Genomic DNA, 17,565 nt, shown 5'->3' on the forward strand with positions numbered 1-17,565 from the left:
GATTGATCCGGCTTCTGGTGAATGGGATGATGAGCTCATAAGAGATAATTTTTGGCATATAGATGCGGATCGTATTCTCCAAATACCGATCCATCACCAAGTGACCGAGGATTATATTGCATGGCACTTAACTAAATCGGTGTGTTTTCTGTGCGCTCGGACTATTACAAGCAATGGGAAGATAACTATGCTGCTGATATGGCACAGGGAGAGATGAGTGGTTCATGTCCGCACCCTGTTTGGAAAAAGCTTTGGAGTTTAAGACTTCCAGGGAAGGTAAAGATTTTTCTATGGCGTTGTTTACATAATGTGATTCCGTGTTCGGGTGTTCTCGCAAACCGACATATTGGTACAAGCTCACAGTGCCCAGTATGTAAGCTGGGGTGCGAAGATATATGTCATATGCTTTTCAAATGTGAGCGTGCAAGAGCAGTATGGACGGCACTGGGAATTTACAATGACATTGCCGATGCAACACTTGTGGACAGATCGGGAGCAAGGATTATTGATTTCCTACTGTGTGATAGGTCCATTCAGAGACCATACATGGATACAATTGAACTACCTGAACTGATTGCGACAACGCTGGTATCTTTGGTGGCAACGTCGGCAATATGTCCGAGGAGAAGAAGTGCAACCGCCTCACGGTACAGCCCCGGCGATCCATGCGCTGACATTGAATTTCGTAAGAGCTGTAGGAAAGCAACCTGCTACAACACGTCTCAATAACTGGGGCAAAAAACTGTCAGGACAGATTGTTTTGAATGTTGACGCATCTGTCTCAGATGAAGATCACTCGGGTGCGTGTGGCGTGGTTGTCCGAGATCATCGAGGAGGTTTCATTGGTGCATCTACAACTGCTTTGGCATATGTTGCTGATGTAGTCTCGGCAGAAGCAGCCTCTTTACTCGAGGGACTCAAGCTTCTGCAAAGAATTGGGTGTACTAATTTTGTGGTGCAGATGGATAATATTGTGGTGGTGAATTCTCTGATTCGGAATGAAGGACACTCTATGGTGGCGGCTCCGGTTATAGATGACTGTCGTAATATGTTGGCGGATTTCGGAAAGATTACTATAGAACATTGTAATAGAGAATCTAATATAATAGCGCATGTGTTAGCTCAACGTGGACGGTCTAACCCTCCGTCTTTGTGGTTGGAAGAGCCTCCCGATTTTATTGCTAGTTCGCTAGCAGATGACGTGACTGTTATTTAAAATTAATATAGCTAGCCATAAAGGCCTTCCCGTCCAAAAAAAAAGACGAACTCGATCCATATCCGCGCGTCACTCCCCTTTCTGTTTCTCCTTGGAAAACGCTTCCTGAAGTTGAGTTGTACAGAATATATTAATTCGATTTATATTCAGGAAGCAAGAGCTCCCGTAGCTCAGTTGGTTAGAGCGTTGGTCTTATGAGCCGAAGGTCGCGGGTTCGAGCCCCGCCGGGAGCACCTTTTTTTCTTCGTCTCTACACGAGGCACACAACTCCTCCTTTTTTTCTTGTAACCTGGACAAAGATGCTTCCAAATCGATGACCACCCCCGTGTCTCCGTGTCACTCCGCCGTCACGTGCTACTCTTTTCCTCTCCGTCGATGCGTACAATATTTGCCAACACTGAATAGGGACGTTCGGCGATGGCGGCAGAGGGGTGCTGACGCCCCGGGTCGGTTTCATCTCTATAGTTTCACTCTTCGCCGAGCTTGTCCCCACCTCCCCCTCCCCTCTGCTGACTAGGGTTGTAAACAAATCGAGTTCGAGCGAGTTGGACTAGGCTCAGTCAACTCATACTGGAATTCGGGCGAGCTTAGAATTAGCGATGCTAAAGGTTGAGCTGTAGAAAGTGACTCGTGCTCAATTTGTAACGATCTCGAGCTAGTTTCGAGCTTAATAAGATAAGTTCTAAAATAATTTAAGGTAAACTTGAAAACAAGATAAGCCACAACATAAAATATCACTATAAAATTCGACTTCTTCTTTCTCGACTGAAGACTACTATCTCCGTTTCTAAATATATGTCTTTTTAGATATCACAACGTGAACTACATACGAAGCAAAATGAGTGAATCTACACTCTAAAATATGTCTATATAGATCCTTATGTAATCGATATAGAAACAGAAGGAGTACTATTTAATAACAAGAGATCATGGATGAGCTAGCAAGTACTAACAAAAGTAAAAATAATGAAGGCTAGTCTGCTCTCAAACTTTGGCCAGAACTACAAGATATTGAACGCATTTGCTGGCCATGTATCATATTGAGGCTAAATTTTCTTCACGCTTAATTTTCATGTTTGCTAGTAGGTAAAATGAAAAGAAAAAAATCATACACAATATATATATGGCGATAAATGATCCCAATTCTTTGTAATAGAGATGAAGGTTGTTTAATATACTCGCCTCCAACGTCGCCAGCCGCCGCCTCCCCAAAACTAGGGTTCTTTGCCTCCCACCGGCGCCGGTCCGTCCCGTCTCCGGTGGCCTTAGGGCCATGGAGGCGGAGTGGATCTCGGCCCTTGTCGGTGGGAGGGCTCCGTTTTCATATCTTTTTTCGAGCTTTGTTAGGGTTTGTGTCCTGCTCAGGAAGGCGAGACGGCGGCGGCTCCATGAAGATGGAATAAAGGTCTCCCGTCTAGTCCCCGTTCCGGTGATGCATGTAGCATCATCGGTGGGCGTGTGGAGGTGTGTCTCCGGCGGATCTGTCTTTGGTGGATTTGCTCGGATCTGTTCGTCGTTCGTCTTCGTTCGTGTGTCTTCAGGTTGGGTCCTTTTGATCCTCTTCATCCGCGGCGGTTGCTGTTCTGGTGCGTTGGTTCTATGGGACCTTAGCACGACGATTTCCCGACTGTCTACTACAACAAGGTTTGCCCGGCTCCGGTGAGGGAGGGGCGATGACAGCGGCGCGCCTTCGGCTCGCTTCAGTGTTTGTAGTCGTCGCTAGGTGGCCTACGGACCTAGATGTAATTTTTATTATTTCTAGTGTTCGCTGTACTATCATGATTGAAGATGAATAGATTGAAAGTTTTTCCGTAATAAAAAGGTTGCTTAATATACTTATATGATATCGAGCTAAAATTGAGCAAGCTTATTTCTGGATCGAACACATAAAGTGTTCATACTCAGCTCATTTTTTTCCAAGTCGAACGAAAATACGAGTCGATTTCAAGCGGCTCACGCCTCGAGCTTTTTCCTGCAGCCCTACTGCTAAGTTGCCATGATGCTTCACTATTTCTATTAGTACTAAAACATAACAGCGTCGTTTCATCCAATTCCTGTTGAACCACCTGCTTATTAATGGAAGAGAGAGCCACATTTCAGTACTGTATTTCAGTATCCATGCATTTATCGTCCTGTCCAGTCCAGTCCTACAACGTCACAGCAAATCAGAGATCAACGTTTACCAAGCAACCACCCCACCCTCCCTGGCCCCGAGTCCCTGTCACCGGGACACGTACGCCGCTGAGGCGCCACCGGAATGAGCAACCACCCTCGCTGTCACCCGGGACCCACGGTCGAGCCCCCGGACCCCGGTTAAGCTCCGCCCTCGAGCACTCTCTTTCTCGCGATCTAAATATTTCCGCTCCGACGGACCCCAAGGCCGAGCCACCCACCCGCCCCCGCGACCATGGACATGCGGGCCCTCAACTTGAAGGCCGCCGGGCCCTCCTTCCTCGCGCCGCGGCGCCACCCGCCGGCGACCTGGGCGCCCCTCCCCGCCGGGGAGATCGGGAGGAGGCGGCAGCCGGCGCGGTGGCCCAAGCTGGCGGTGAGCGCGTCGGGGAAGAAGAGCAGGAACGGCCGCGACGGGGACGACCCCAAGAGCAAGCCCTCCTCTTCCGGTAAATTCTGATACTGCGAGTTTCCATGCTCTGTTTGTGCGATTCTAGTGGAAAGGTGGGGATCTCTGCGCGAATTCTATGCGGGAGGTGGTCAGACCTTTTGTCGATTCGATGCGGGTCGAGGTGATACGACCGCGCAAAGCGCGATTTTGGTTGCCCCCTTTCCGTGATCGTTACAGTCGGGCCATGAAACAGGTGTCGAATTAGGAACGTGTCGTATTGGCGTCAGGGGTCGGTGTAAGTAACGGTGAAATATTGAAATTGGTGACAGTAATAGAATGATGAAACACTTATGCCTGGCTGTCTCGGTGAGGTTCTTGCTGCGATGGTGGGTAAGCTATTGGGGTTGAAATGCTTGTTTACTCGAGTGGTTTGGATTGAGAGATACTGGACTTATGGTTGTTCGATGATCTAATTTTCCCAACTGCGCGTTGTGTAGGTGAATCAGCATAGTAAGTTTGGTTTGATGTTTATTCGGTTGTGGGTACATAGTAGTACAATATTACAATGCTTATGCAACCAACTAGACTGGATTGATAATAAACTATCTAAAGGATGTATAGAATTGTGGTTTCTCAATGCAGGAAAAGGTGATGCATCTACTCCCATTGGAGATGATGATGCCGATGCAGTAAGCCAAAATCATGGCGAACTGAAATCCAGTGACACCATGTATGTACCAAGCAACCTGTCATATTGGCGAGATGTCAGAGCAAGCTTTGTGATTCCAAAGTCGGTAAGTCCAATCCTTTTGGACTAGTTTATTCCAACTGTTGCTCTCCGTTATTTATTTCTGAAAAACTCTCTCCATTATCTTGTATGAACTCAGTATGTGGAAACTGGAAAGTAAGTGATCTTGCTTTATAAATTCCACTCATGCTAGGTATTGAACATTGTCCCTTTAAGTGATTTTTTGGTAATCGCCTAACTGGGATAACCTTGACTGACTACACTTTAAGACTGCGATGGATTAGCTAGAAATATATTTTTCTTCATTATATTAATTAATTGGCATCCTATTCGAGAGAGTGCAGTTGTGTAGGTTCAGTTAGCCTGTGCGATCATCCAATGTCATACTTGAGAAGAGCTCTGTGAGAGCTTGGAAAGTTAAGAAGAGCAAAGTGTGCATTGGATTGTCCATAACACACATTTTGTTCCAAATATTCTAGAGTAACTTTTAATCCTAGTTTGAAAGTATTCTCGTCTTTTCTTTTTTCTGGGGGGGTGTTGAGATTATGCTCTCAACTATGACCTATCCAGAAAGTATGTCAACGTACACTCTCAACTATGTCAGAATATGTCTGCAACTCGCTCTTGACATTGGTCTTAAAGGTTCTCACTACGAGTCTTATTCATGTTAAACTTCCTGGCGGTAGAATAGGAGTTTAATTTCTTCACCTTTCAACATCACAAGGCTATAGCATTTCCATGATGTAGTGTAACAAGGATTTCAGTGTGCTATTTCTAGTACAAAAACATTGCCTTATTTTGCCTGTCCTGAAAATTTTCAGTTTTGACTTTTGTCATAACTGTACACTGAATACAAAATTTGTTCTGTCTCTGCCTGCTACTTAGTAGTGCTCATTTAGTTGAGCTAATCTCTTGTTGATCTTCCCTATAATATTGTTCCTAATTAATTCTTCATCATGTCTTCATATCAGGAGCAAGCAGTCGATGTAAATACACTACCACAAACATCATTCGATGGACCAGTACACTGTCTTCCTCGGAAATGGGCCCATTCTATTTCTGCGCCAGAGTCTGGCTGTGTGCTGGTCGCCACGGAAGAGCTTGACGGGAACGGTACCTTTGAAAGAACCGTCATCCTCCTCCTCAAACTAGGTTCGAGAGACGCCTATGACGGTCCATTCGGCGTCATCCTGAACCGGCCACTCTACACGAAGATGAAACACGTGAACCCATCCTTCCGCGACCAGGCGACGCCTTTCGGCGACTGCTCCCTCTTCTTCGGAGGCCCCGTCGACATGAGCATATTCCTGATGAGGACCAACGAAGGCAGGCCCATCAAGGGGTTCGAGGAGGTAGCCCCGGGCGTGTGCTTCGGTTTCAGAACGGACCTGCAGAAGGTCGGTCACCTGATGAAGAACGGGGCGCTCAGCCCTGATGACCTCAAGTTCTACGTCGGGTACTCCGCCTGGGACCACGACCAGCTGCTGAGCGAGATCGACGCGGGGTACTGGGTCGTCACCTCCTGCAGCTCGGGCCTGATCACCGACGCGCTGACGACGGACCCTTCTTGCCTGTGGAGCGAGGTGCTGCAGCTGATGGGAGGCCAGTACGCGGAGCTGAGTCAGAAACCGAAGGAAGATGGCGCGTGAACTCGGGTATGTTGCGGCTCAGGCACGGTTTGCAGCAAACTCTGTTGTTGTTCGATTTGTACATAATTTGAGTAATCTCGTCTGGTCACTGTCCTGTTCGTCACGTGCGGAGACTGTTTTTGTTTTCGTGGCGCTATGATCAATAATACGTTTGCTGTTGGTGGGTGCACAATCTTTTTAGAATGTTTTGGGCGTGAAAAGAAGGGTATAAAGCATAGCAGTGGGTATGTACCTGCGCTCCTGCCTGCCTCTGTCGTATACCCCCTCCGATCCATATTAATTGTGGCAGCCCTAGCAGTACAACTCACCTTGACGCCCTGTGATGTGTGAGAAATTCCGGCACCGGTAGATAGATATGCTTTGTCCCTGTAGTGGCCGACTATCCACTGGGCATTGGTTGACCTTTTCTTTTTTTATTTAGAACCATCCGTAGATTGACTTTTTTCGTTTTTGGTTAGAATCATCCATTGATTGACTGTGATTACCCAGACGCGTCGGGCACAAAGTCGGGGGTGATGGTGATACCGATCAGAATGCACAAGGCACAAAGGGTTTCTTTGGGATCCAACACGTCAATTCGCCAGGCCAAATATGTATGGCGCTCTGGTCACACTCTGAAGCCTCTCATTTCGCGTAAAAAAATGCTTCTCGTTTTGTTCAAACTGTAGTCAACCATGGGATAGCGTCTACGCACGTGGCGAGCAGCCGAGCAGGTGCTTATTGACGGCAGGAACAATCTACAGTGCCAGGTCAGGTGGTGGTGTTTCGTCGCGGCGATGCTCTGAAGAACTTTTCAAATGCTCACGGCACAGCGGAATTGGGCAACGGTTCTAACTGTTCAGCTGGTCTGGGATGCACAACGCAACGCAGTGCTAGTGACCTGAGTGGCGACCGTTCAACTGTTCTTCTTTTTTTTGACACAGCGACCGTTCAACTGTTCAATCCAGCCACCCGTCTCGGCGAAAGTTTTTACTGCGTCAGGTTGTTATCGCTCTCCCTCTAGATTCTAGAACCCAGACTAGAGTCCTGTCCAGTGTCCACCCAGGCCAGCTGACGTAATTAGGAGGGGGATTCGTATGACGATCGATTCCAGCCGTCAGATCTGAACGCGTTCTCTCTTTTTTCTCTTGCATTGCGATCTGCGAGGACGGCCCCCTCATGAATGTGTGTGTGTGTGTGTGTGTGTGTGTGTGTGTGTGTGTGTTAGTGGTCGAGAACTCGGGGCCGACCTCACCCGCAGACATGCACGTACGTCGACCTTGTCTCGTCAGCGGAACCTGCAGCCAGCTCCAAAACCAAGTTGGGTAAAATCTGGCACCGCCTCACAACGTGCGTAGCAAGAAGTTGAGCGTAACTAGGATAAAAAGTCGGCAAGGAATTGAGAATCAATAGTGCAGGTTACAATATATGCTCCTGTAACACACTGATCTGAATTTATTGCGCAACATCTATACAATGTTGCATCAATTAATTCGGATCAAAGAGAGTACCTCGTCTTATATTTAAGAACAAATGAACTACTATATTCGAATATTTTTTTAGTGAACTTGACGCAGGGAGGGGAGGTTCGTCACCGTTTGTTGTATTTCAGTTTGAAAGAGACTTGGTAGGCTTACGAAAGTCATTACAACTTACAACCATAACCGCACACCGTGCTTTTTCTTTCTTCCGAAAGGGAAGGTCAAGCTTCCGGCCTCTAAAACATTATGATGCACACAGTAATATGACTGTGCGTCGTAATATCATCACACAACTTCAACTTCTTCGCATCAAGGTGAGAAACAACAGAGGCACATCCAAAAGGTTCATCGGAATGACGGCATCGAAAGGACAAGTCACGACCCAACTCCTCTCACAAGCATTGTTGTTGCCAAACAAATTGCAACGCCACCATGTGGAAAAATCACCATCCATGGATCTCTTTGATAGGCCAGCTCCAAAGACGAAGCCTCCAATGAGAGGAACGGCGCAAGACGCGTCACCATATTCCGGTCTAGGAGCCTGGATCCGAGGTTTTGCATAGAGCATACTCCCTATGTAAACTAATATAAGAGCGTTTAGATCACTAACGGAGGGAGTACATTGAAGAATAGGTACACAATACAACAACGACTTCATGAAGGACACGACGTCTGTAGACATCGTCTTGCCGACTCCGACCATGGTCCAGAGGCAAGATTCTCGCCCGTTTGTGGGCACTCTACTACCCTGAACCAGCTGACCACCCAAGCCTCTACTAGCTGCAGCCCTCCCCGCACTACGACGCCACACCGGGGCCGTCGATACCCGCAACAGAGATAGTTGAGCCTTCCTAGCGCCACCGGAGCATGGCCATATTGCAGAGCCACCACCCCGCTGCACGGCCACACAAGCCCCCGCGCCGGCCTGACAATGTGTTGACAAGGACAACATTTGGCAATTCCCAACCTTCAAAAAAAAATTGACATCAAGTGATAGCTAACTTTTTAGCTTTGACCAAACATTAGCAAAGGAAAATTTTGACATTAAATTAAGCATGCTCAATGCTCTGACCCATCCTCCCTTGGCACTGGCAGGGAGGCGAAAAGGGTTGCTAGTCATTGACCGGTCTCGATCGGTCCGCAGCTCAGAGAAAGAAGAGCCTCAGCATTCAATGCCAGCTGGCCTGGTCAACCTGGGCCCGGCCGCAGCGCCATTCATCAATCACCCAAGCGGGGCTTCGCCTACGTGCCGGTGGCCATGCACACGAGCACTGTCGCCACTCACTGCTGCATACGCAGTGGCTACATGCCTCGCCAATTTCAAATGTCAACAGGTAGTAATCATTTCATATCGGACGTGTGCGCGGAACTGTTTCCGAATTTCAAACGGTTCAACCTTGCCAACTGCGACCTGTGTTCGATCTTTATTGCATCAGCTAATTCTACGTAGTACTACCGGTGTTCGTGTATGCTCAATTTTACATCAATATCTCCATGTCGTCGACGCTGAGCTCCCCGGAGACAAGCTGCTCCCTACTGGTACCACCGCCACCGCCAGTGGTGTCCCCGCCGTCCCCCGTATACGTGTACGCATACGCGCCGTCGTGCTGGAGCTCCGCGTTCGCGCCGCCCTGCGCGGTGCCAGCGCCGGCGCGCGCCTCCGCGTAGTGCTGCCTGGGCACGCCGTCCCGCGCCGCCACGAGCTGCGCGTCGGCGGCCATGCCCGCGTCGGACGCCACGCTCTGCACGGACCGCGGCGAGAGGGGCGCCACGGAGCCGGCACCGTACGCGGCGGCCGCACGCTCCGGGAAGTTGAGCCCAGCGGCGCCGTTGCCGGAGAGGGAGCCGCCGCGGAGGAAGTAGACGGCCGTGTCGTGCGCGACGGCGGCGGCCTCGGGCGTGGCGTAGGAGCCCAGCCACAGGCGCTCCCGCGTGCCGGGCACCCGGATCTCCGACACCCACTTCCCCCACCGCCGCCGCCGCACGCCCTTGTACCGGCACCGCTCCTCCTCGCCGCCCCTCGCCACCGACGCCTCCGCGCTGCTCATGGCTGGCTGACCACCTTCCGAGCCTCTGACCTCGCCTCTTTCTCAACGCACGGCCGAGCTTCCAAGTGAACGTACCACGTACCACGCGCTTATATACGAGTGAGAGGTCAACCCACAAAACGAGTTGACCCTGCATGCGGAAGGATCGAATCGGCTTTGAGTTTGACCTTGTGAGCTGTGAGCAGCAGTACTAATACAGCCGTGTGGTGATATTTGTGGTCGGCATGGGAGCAACGGGGTCAAAATCTTCAAAGGGTCAAACCATTTTTTATGGTCGTAGTATCGATCGTATGAACACGCATGTGGTGGTAGGCTCCCCAAGTCGCCATCAGATTCTGTGGGGAACCCTTTTCTCCATCGCAGTTACAGGCTGCCGTCTCAAGTTCCACGATATTAGTTTGGAGAATTAATGGGATTGACTTTTAGCTAAAAAGTTGCTAGTCCTGATTTATTGGTCCTCTTTGTAATTTGTGCCAAATTTTGATCAAATATTTAACTAATAAAATGTCAATACATATCAACATAAATTATATCGTTTTATTGTTGGATTCGTATTTAAACATAGTGATATAATTTTTGGTGACATGCACGAACGTTTTGTTAATTAAATCCATGGTCAAAATTTGACACAAAATACATTGGGGACCAATAAACCAGAATGGAGGTAGTAGTACAACCAGTACATGGTCAAGTACGTGCGTTGTCACGTGACCAAATATTTTTTTAACACAATATAAGACGATCATACGAGACAAATCTTGATGCAAAACAAATACTCTAATTTGGATCGGAGGGAGTAGATAGGTTTTACCATAAGAAGTAATCTACTTATGGGCCGTGAATTTATTGCTATATACTGGCGGTTGATCTGATTTATTACGTTATCAAAAAATTGATTGCTGAAATTCAGAAGGGGGCGGAGCACCGGGGAAAATTAGTGGAAGGTGAAAGGTTGGACGAGAAGGAGGTGGTAAGAAAAGTGAAAGATGAAACCTTACGTTCTTTTTTAAGTAGTAGAGATAGAGATACCACGGCTAAGTTAGCATTGCGGTGCCGATTATCCGGTCAGCTTTTACCAATTAGTGTTTGCTTAATACATTAATCTCTAATTGTAGACATTTTCTCACGACAAAAACATAAAATAAGAACCCATTCTATTATTCCTTTTTCAAGGAACTCATTCCTGGTCCGTTGTGACTTGAGTGGCATCTCGGCACCGTTTTTGTATGGTGGTCGGCTTTGTCAGCGACGGGACATGAAAAGCAGAAGCACTCACTGCGTAGCCATCGCTGGGCAGGGCGAGCATGTCTCCAACATGAAACATGCCGTTGCCGCCCAAGACAGAACCATGGCTGTTACAAAATTAAAGCAGCAAAGGTCAGGTCAATTCCGTCCCATTCTTCAACCGGACCATCCTCTTCTTCCACTTCTACTATCAAGGATGGCCGCTACCATTACACAAGGGACAAGGCGATCGGCTTGAGTGGCAAGCGACCAAGACGGCAGTCTGCGTGCGCTCGTTTTGAGGCAGGCCGACACCGAGACGTCGATGTCGGACGCACGGCTCGCCACTCCGGGCACGTTTACAAATCGTTTTCCCTCGCGACGTAAGCTCTGACGTTTTCAATTGTTCACACGCAAGCACGGTTGAGCTTAATTTGACCTTTGAAGCGGTCCTGGTTCGCTCCTTTTCCATGCAGGACTGCTCTGGAGAGCCACCAGGTCCTGGCTCGCCGTTGTTGAAGAGCACCGACTTTCAGGTCGGATAGCAGCCGCTCCTCGTGCCGCCCTTGTGCACTCACAAGTAGGCAGAGCCCGCTGGCTGGTCATCGCCGGCGAAGACTGTACACGCTCCCCGCAAAAAAAAAAAAAAAAACTTCACACTCAGCTGGCACGGCCTTAATTACAAACTGCTTACAGTAGCTTCCAGTTCTCCGCCATTTGTACAGCGACTCATTTATCCAGTGTATGAAGAGATCGATAATTACATGTTGGTTCTGTTACAGTACATAATAACCGCACCCGGCTGTCCGCCATCAGCACATGGAAGAAACGAATGAATGAACGAATGCGCTATCACGCCGGTGATCGCAGTCGGCACCGTCGTCGCTTGCCCGCCGCAGTTTGATCTGTACCTCTCTTTTGCGACTCTACAAAACTGGAATGCAGCAGTCACTGCGATGTGATCCATATGTATAGTTGTTCATGGCAGGCCCGCCCGCTTAAAATAGAGATGTGGCGGTGCCGTTTGGAGCTCTGTACCCTCACTCCCGCCCTCTTAGGCTGGTCTCGATGCGGAAGGTTGACGAAAGGATTCTGAAGAGCCCGTCAGGGTTATCTGCGTGAACCTGAAAGGTGACGGTGGATCCAAAGTTAAACCTCGCAATAACTTGATTACAGGATAAAAAAGATATCATTTGGTCAGATGGTCAAGGATTTCTAGATCTAAAAATAAAGGAGGGTGTTAAGGATTCAAGGAAGCAAAATACTCCTTCCGTCCCATAATATTGGTTGTAATAACATCTTATATTATGGGACGGAAGGAGTATTATTTTGCTTGTCAGGTGGTGGTGGAAATTGGAATATCTACTCCAAGATGGGTCGTGGAAAAAAATTGCTAAAGCTAAATATCTACTCCTAACTCGCGGAGGGAGTATTTAATTGCACTGTGGCTACTGTTAAGCCTAGATCCTCTGATTCTCCTGTTGGAAGTCTTTGCTTAAAATGAAAGATCTTTATATGATTGGTGGGAAAATTAAACTAGGAGCTGGTGATATTGCTAGATTGTGGAAAGATACTCTTAATGGACTGCAGCCCTTGAGTAATTGTTTTCCTGTGCTTTTTAACATTTGCAATGAGCAGGACTGTATGGTGCAAAAAGTTCCTAGTATTGACATTAATAATTTCTTCTTAAGATTCAAATTTTTCTGTGGCAAATGTTTCAAAAAGTTGTTCTGACCAGACAAGTTATGGAAATTAGGAAGTGGCCACGAAATCCTGTTTGCTCCTTTTGTAATCAAGCTGAATCTTCTCAACATTTGTTTTTCAGGTGCTTGGTTGCTAAGGTGATTTGGCGAATGGTGGGGGGTTACACTTGGGACTGAGATTTGTCCTGATAATTGCTGGCAATACTATTCCTCGTGTTATACTTTCTGCCCTGGTGGTGAAGAGCTATTCACTGTTGGGCTTGCTGCTGTTGTGTGGGCAACCAGGAATGCCAGAAATAAAGCGACCTTTGAAGGAACACTTGTTAATACCCCGTTTGAGATTGTGTTTTCTTTTCTTTTTTTTTCTTTTTTTTTGCGGGTGAGACTGTGTTTTCGACCTGTACTTTTTTTATGTCCTGGACAGGTATTCAGAAGGAAGGGAACAAGGATGTGCTGAAGACCGGTGCCGAGCTCCTCTGAACCAATGGCATCAACCTTATGTGCATCTGTGACGCTGTGAAGGGTGGATGCTCTGCCACTTGAAGAGTCTCCCCAATGCTGCTGTCTTTGGCCGTCGATGCTTTTGCGGTACTGGATAGTTTACTACAGTGTTTTCTAGCTGTGTTTGGGATGAGCTTATATGCTACTGCTTTATATGGTTTACTGGATAGTTCCTGTAGTTGCCTAGTTGGTGCTGTCAGGTTTTCGCCTCATAGTGCATGTTTCAATTGTGAGCGTGCGGGGTGGGTTTCCTGGCAGTGCATTGGACTCGCTCCCCCCTTTATTGTCTCCTGCCTTCAAACTGTTGTATTTCCGTTATGCTACGTAATGGAAAGGGTGATAGCCCAGTTAAAAAAAAACTTGATTACAGGGAGGCAGCATACATACCCAGTGTCCAGCATCTTCGAGCACATGCATTTCAACTCCTCCAGCCTCATCCGCAGCCACCTCCTCCGCAGTATGAATTCTCTGAAGGTCTTCAAGAGCCCATCTATGCAAACTTCTTTCGGCCTTGAGAAAATTAATGTGTACCCCGCGTGGTACATTCTCTACAATCCTCCTGCATGAAGCATTCAGTTAGCTTCGACAGTTCGCAGACTTTATATTGTTCGGCAGGCACTGGTGATTATTTACCATAGGTTAGTATCTTCATATGACTTGTACATCTCAGAGATGCCATTTAAGTTGAATATCCATGAGTAGCTTGGAGAAGATCGTGATCCTGATGGGCTGCTCCGTCGGAGATTTGTTGCCACCCACTGCACAAGGAATCAACAAAGAACTGAAATGCCTTTTGTTTCATTGGATAAAGTGAAATCAAGCGGCTCTTTTAGACCAGTAAAATCAAGTAAATTAGCAACGGCATCTCAGCAAAAGGGTGATGTACAAGCATACCCGTGCAACATCCACAGAAAACTTTGCTTTAACTAGAGCATCAACAACTTCCTGCTTTGAATTAACCTGGATTTTCAATGGCAAAACACAAATAATGAATCATAAAGAAGACGCTTTTCCAGACTAGAACTAGAATGTACTTCCACGGTATAAAAGCATAGATAGTTCTAAAAGGCCAACCTGCACAGGCATTCTTCTGAGGAAATCAATAAGTTCAACGGGATGATCTTCGCCATCTAGCCCAGAACGAACTTTGCCAGGAGTAGCATCAAGAACCCATACCTTCAAGGAACAGAATACACATAAGAAATTTAGCTCAAAATATAATTAATAATAGTTGGCATTCCATTATTGCCACACTCATATAACACGGAAAAGGTAGTTAAGCTTACCCTGACAGGACGGGCAAGTGGTTTTGCAGCTTGATCTACCATACTCAAAGCCACTGCAAGCACAATTAGGTAGCTGGACAGTTATGGAAGTGCATGGCATGTCAGATAAGAAGATGAAAAAGGAACAGGAAAAACCTTTTCCACCAAAGCTGTGACCAACCAACACTCGAGGAGACAACCTGAGTTGCCCTATCTGTTGTATTTAGACAAGTTAGCATTGGGTAATAAGTAAGATATATAAAAGAAATGGCAGGTGAACTGAAAGTGAAAGGTGAACACTACTTAGATATTTTCCACTGAGAAATAAAACACAGTAATAAATACGATTTAAGCAGGTGCATTGCTTGCAACAGCTTCATGCACTTCATGGCAATTACTCCAAATCAGCAGAGATTAATCTGTATTCTATATCATATAGTCATACTTCAGAAAAAACATATGATCCACATGTGATGTTACCATGTTTCTTACAGCTTCACTAGTCATAAGTAATGTCCATAAGTAAGCTAGTTAACATATATACTGTGGCATCAAAAGCCAGGTATGCTAATAAGTCGCTAAGCACTTTGAAATGGTGCCTACCTCACAGTGTATAAAGCTAGATGCACAACACACATATAGACAGATATTACTCAGAAATATTTGTAGTCTTTCACTCTTTTACGATGTTCTTCCAAATAAGCTACATAGTAAATTTATAATCATACTGGGTGTACCAAACACATTTAGTGTAGACATTAGAAGATAAAATAGAAATTAGCTATGAGAAGAAAATACAAACCAGCTTTAGAACGTCAAAAGCAGTGGAAGCAACAGTGTGTGATCCTCTTTTCTTAATTGATGCCGAGTCACCGTGGCAACGCAAATCAACCAAAAGAAACTTCAGGAAGATAAGTCAGATTCAGTTTTCTTTTTTGGTGCCGTAGTGTGAAGTTGTTCAGATCATTAGCAGAATTTTAGATGTACTGACCTGCCACATTGGAAATTCCTGAGCTAACCTCTTTGCAAACGACCCTTCATGACAAATATAATTAATTAAATATAACCTCATATCCTTTATTGAGCCAAAACTTCTTTAGAACATGTCAAAGCATTTCACTGATTTGTAAAATTGAACCGAAATCGCAACTCAGACAATCAGAATGCTCATTTACCCCAGTTTTTCCCGCTCCCAAGGATGCCATGAAGGAGTACAGCTGTTGGTGGATCAGGTATTGATTTGTCCATAAAAGAGTTCCATTGTACCTGAGGTAATGTTTATGAATAACTTGAATTGCGTCAGAACATTTCAAGCAACTAATTATAGTATTACCTCCGTCCCAAAAAGCTTATCTTAGACATCCGTTTCTAGATAAATCTAAGACAAGCTTTTTGGGACGGAGGGTATATAACACAATTTGACAACCAGTGATAAATCACTGACGTGAATGCAACACTTACAAGGTTCCCTTGAACCAGTTCATAGGCCTGTAGGGAAAGAATAGAAATCATTAATCAGGATTGGGTGAGAACCATTAATCACACTATTTCAAAGCTTCAAGCTTCCTTACCAGAACTCCAGCATGCTTCTCAGCCTCAGGCTGATAAGCAATCTCTGCGTCAGCCAAAGCCACCTGAGCGCAACGACAAGGAGAGCACGCCAATGACCTTGAACTAGACATGGTCGATATCAACCGGCCACGACTACAAACAGTTTCCTAACAATACAAAACATAAGATCATAATTAAAGTTCAGAATGTTGGTGTAGTTCAGAAATTAACCATTATCTAACCAGAACAATGAAATTGTATAACCGCGATTTGAATTTCAGAACGTCTGTGAAAATGCAAGAAATTGATAGTTAAATTAGCAGTTGCTGCACAAATTAACAGATCATGCAGGTTCCACATTATGAATATTAGTTGCTTTTACAAGTTGATTTAGCAGTTCCCTACTTCATCGTGTATTTTGTTTGGTTACTAAGCATGCCATGGCAACGGCACAGATTGCAGCTACCAAGTATCATTATTCACTCCTACGCTAAATAGGCCATGGACAACTAAAATTACACAAAAATCATATCGGTAAGGGCCATAATCAACGCGTCAAGATGGCTTTTGAGTTTTCTCGGACAATAAAAACAGTGAGGTCCATGAAAAAGGTTCGATCAACACAAGCAATTTTAAACCCTCTAGTGCGGTAGTGAACAATCACAAACAGGGATATGGAGTAAACCTAGACATTGATATGTCACACAGTAAGAAATGTGGCATCTATCACTTGAAGCAGAAACGCATTCCTTCAGTTGCCCCTGATCGCATCTACATTGCGTCCATCGCCACCCGCCGCCGTATATCCTCACGCCCTCAAAATTGCACCAAAATCTCGCATCTAGCTACAGTCAGATAGGCAACGCGAGCCGACAGTGCGAGTACCCGTAGCTCCACGGCGCACCGGCCCCTGGGACTACGAACTGGCCCAGTAATAACCTAATTAAGGACGATTCGACCACCGAAACCAGCTGAAGAACAGTACCTGGCGGGGGAGGGGCCACGACGCGCGAGCCCTGGTCCCCTGCCGCGGCGGCGCGAGGCCCGCGGCGAGCGGAGCCCTCCTCAGCTCCGCGGATAGGGCGCGCGGCGGCGGTGCGCCGGCCGCCGCCATCAGATCACCGGCGAGTAGTGGGGGTGGGAGCACCGAGAGGGGCGAATTGTTGGTGTGTCCGTGGGCTTGCCGCGTCACCACAATAAACGAATTAATCGTTTTTGTTTATTCCGCCGTGGGCGAAGAAAAAGCTAGAGGCGGAGAACCCAAGGAGCGGGAGAGAGGCTGCCGTGTGGGGTAGGTGACCACCTGGCGTCCCCTTCCGTCGCTGACGGTGGGTCCTTTGCTGTATTTTTTTAGATCAGTCCTCTACTGTAAGACTAGTCACAATGGGTAGTAACTTACACTAGTAACATGCATATGTTAATGGGAAACGCTCTTTATCAGTAGTCTGACAAAATTTTCTCGTCAGACCGGTCATGCAACGTTGATTCTTCTTTAATCCAACGGTGTAGTGATTCTCTGACCCCACCAATTAAACGCATGTATTGATCCACTTCGAGAAAATCTCGCTTGCCTCCCATCCACAACCACCTTACCATGTCTGATGCGAGTAAATCTCGCCAGGCCGATCCACCCACCT

General features: G+C 46.8%; 3 protein-coding genes and 1 non-coding gene across 5 annotated transcripts; 2 read left to right on the plus strand and 2 right to left on the minus strand.

Annotated features, from left to right (window-relative positions):
- The first annotated feature begins 1,375 nt into the window (after positions 1–1,375).
- TRNAI-UAU (transfer RNA isoleucine (anticodon UAU)) lies at positions 1,376–1,449 on the plus strand. Its single transcript has one exon. It is a non-coding gene; the product is annotated as a tRNA-Ile (tRNA).
- A 2,094-nt stretch (positions 1,450–3,543) lies between these two features.
- LOC123080114 (UPF0301 protein Plut_0637) lies at positions 3,544–6,348 on the plus strand. 2 transcript variants are annotated; one of them, XM_044502994.1, is made up of 3 exons: positions 3,544–3,837; positions 4,401–4,573; positions 5,499–6,348. In XM_044502994.1, the coding sequence occupies exons 1-3, from the start codon at positions 3,624–3,626 to the stop codon at positions 6,174–6,176; spliced, it is 1,065 nt and encodes a 354-aa protein (XP_044358929.1). In that variant the 5' UTR covers positions 3,544–3,623; the 3' UTR covers positions 6,177–6,348. The 2 variants fall into 2 exon arrangements, with proteins under 2 accessions (XP_044358929.1, XP_044358930.1); XM_044502995.1 differs by having other exon boundaries at positions 3,548–3,837; positions 4,422–4,573.
- Positions 6,349–9,004: 2,656 nt separating this feature from the next.
- LOC123075156 (ethylene-responsive transcription factor ERF020) lies at positions 9,005–9,726 on the minus strand. The gene has a single exon (XM_044497821.1). It carries the CDS (start codon positions 9,682–9,684, stop codon positions 9,115–9,117), a length of 570 nt encoding a protein of 189 aa, XP_044353756.1. The 5' UTR covers positions 9,685–9,726; the 3' UTR covers positions 9,005–9,114.
- A 1,835-nt stretch (positions 9,727–11,561) lies between these two features.
- LOC123080115 (putative esterase/lipase HI_0193) lies at positions 11,562–17,146 on the minus strand. Its single transcript, XM_044502996.1, has 13 exons — positions 16,914–17,146; positions 15,949–16,095; positions 15,839–15,865; positions 15,553–15,643; positions 15,369–15,412; positions 15,180–15,278; positions 14,534–14,591; positions 14,399–14,451; positions 14,187–14,288; positions 14,007–14,072; positions 13,746–13,870; positions 13,500–13,671; positions 11,562–12,032 (listed from the first exon to the last, which is right to left on the minus strand). Exons 1-13 carry the CDS (start codon positions 17,040–17,042, stop codon positions 11,949–11,951), a joined length of 1,197 nt encoding a protein of 398 aa, XP_044358931.1. The 5' UTR covers positions 17,043–17,146; the 3' UTR covers positions 11,562–11,948.
- Positions 17,147–17,565: the final 419 nt, after the last annotated feature.

The sequence above is a fragment of the Triticum aestivum genome, chromosome 3D (assembly GCF_018294505.1).
Source record: "Triticum aestivum cultivar Chinese Spring chromosome 3D, IWGSC CS RefSeq v2.1, whole genome shotgun sequence".
Taxonomy (NCBI): domain Eukaryota; kingdom Viridiplantae; phylum Streptophyta; class Magnoliopsida; order Poales; family Poaceae; genus Triticum; species Triticum aestivum.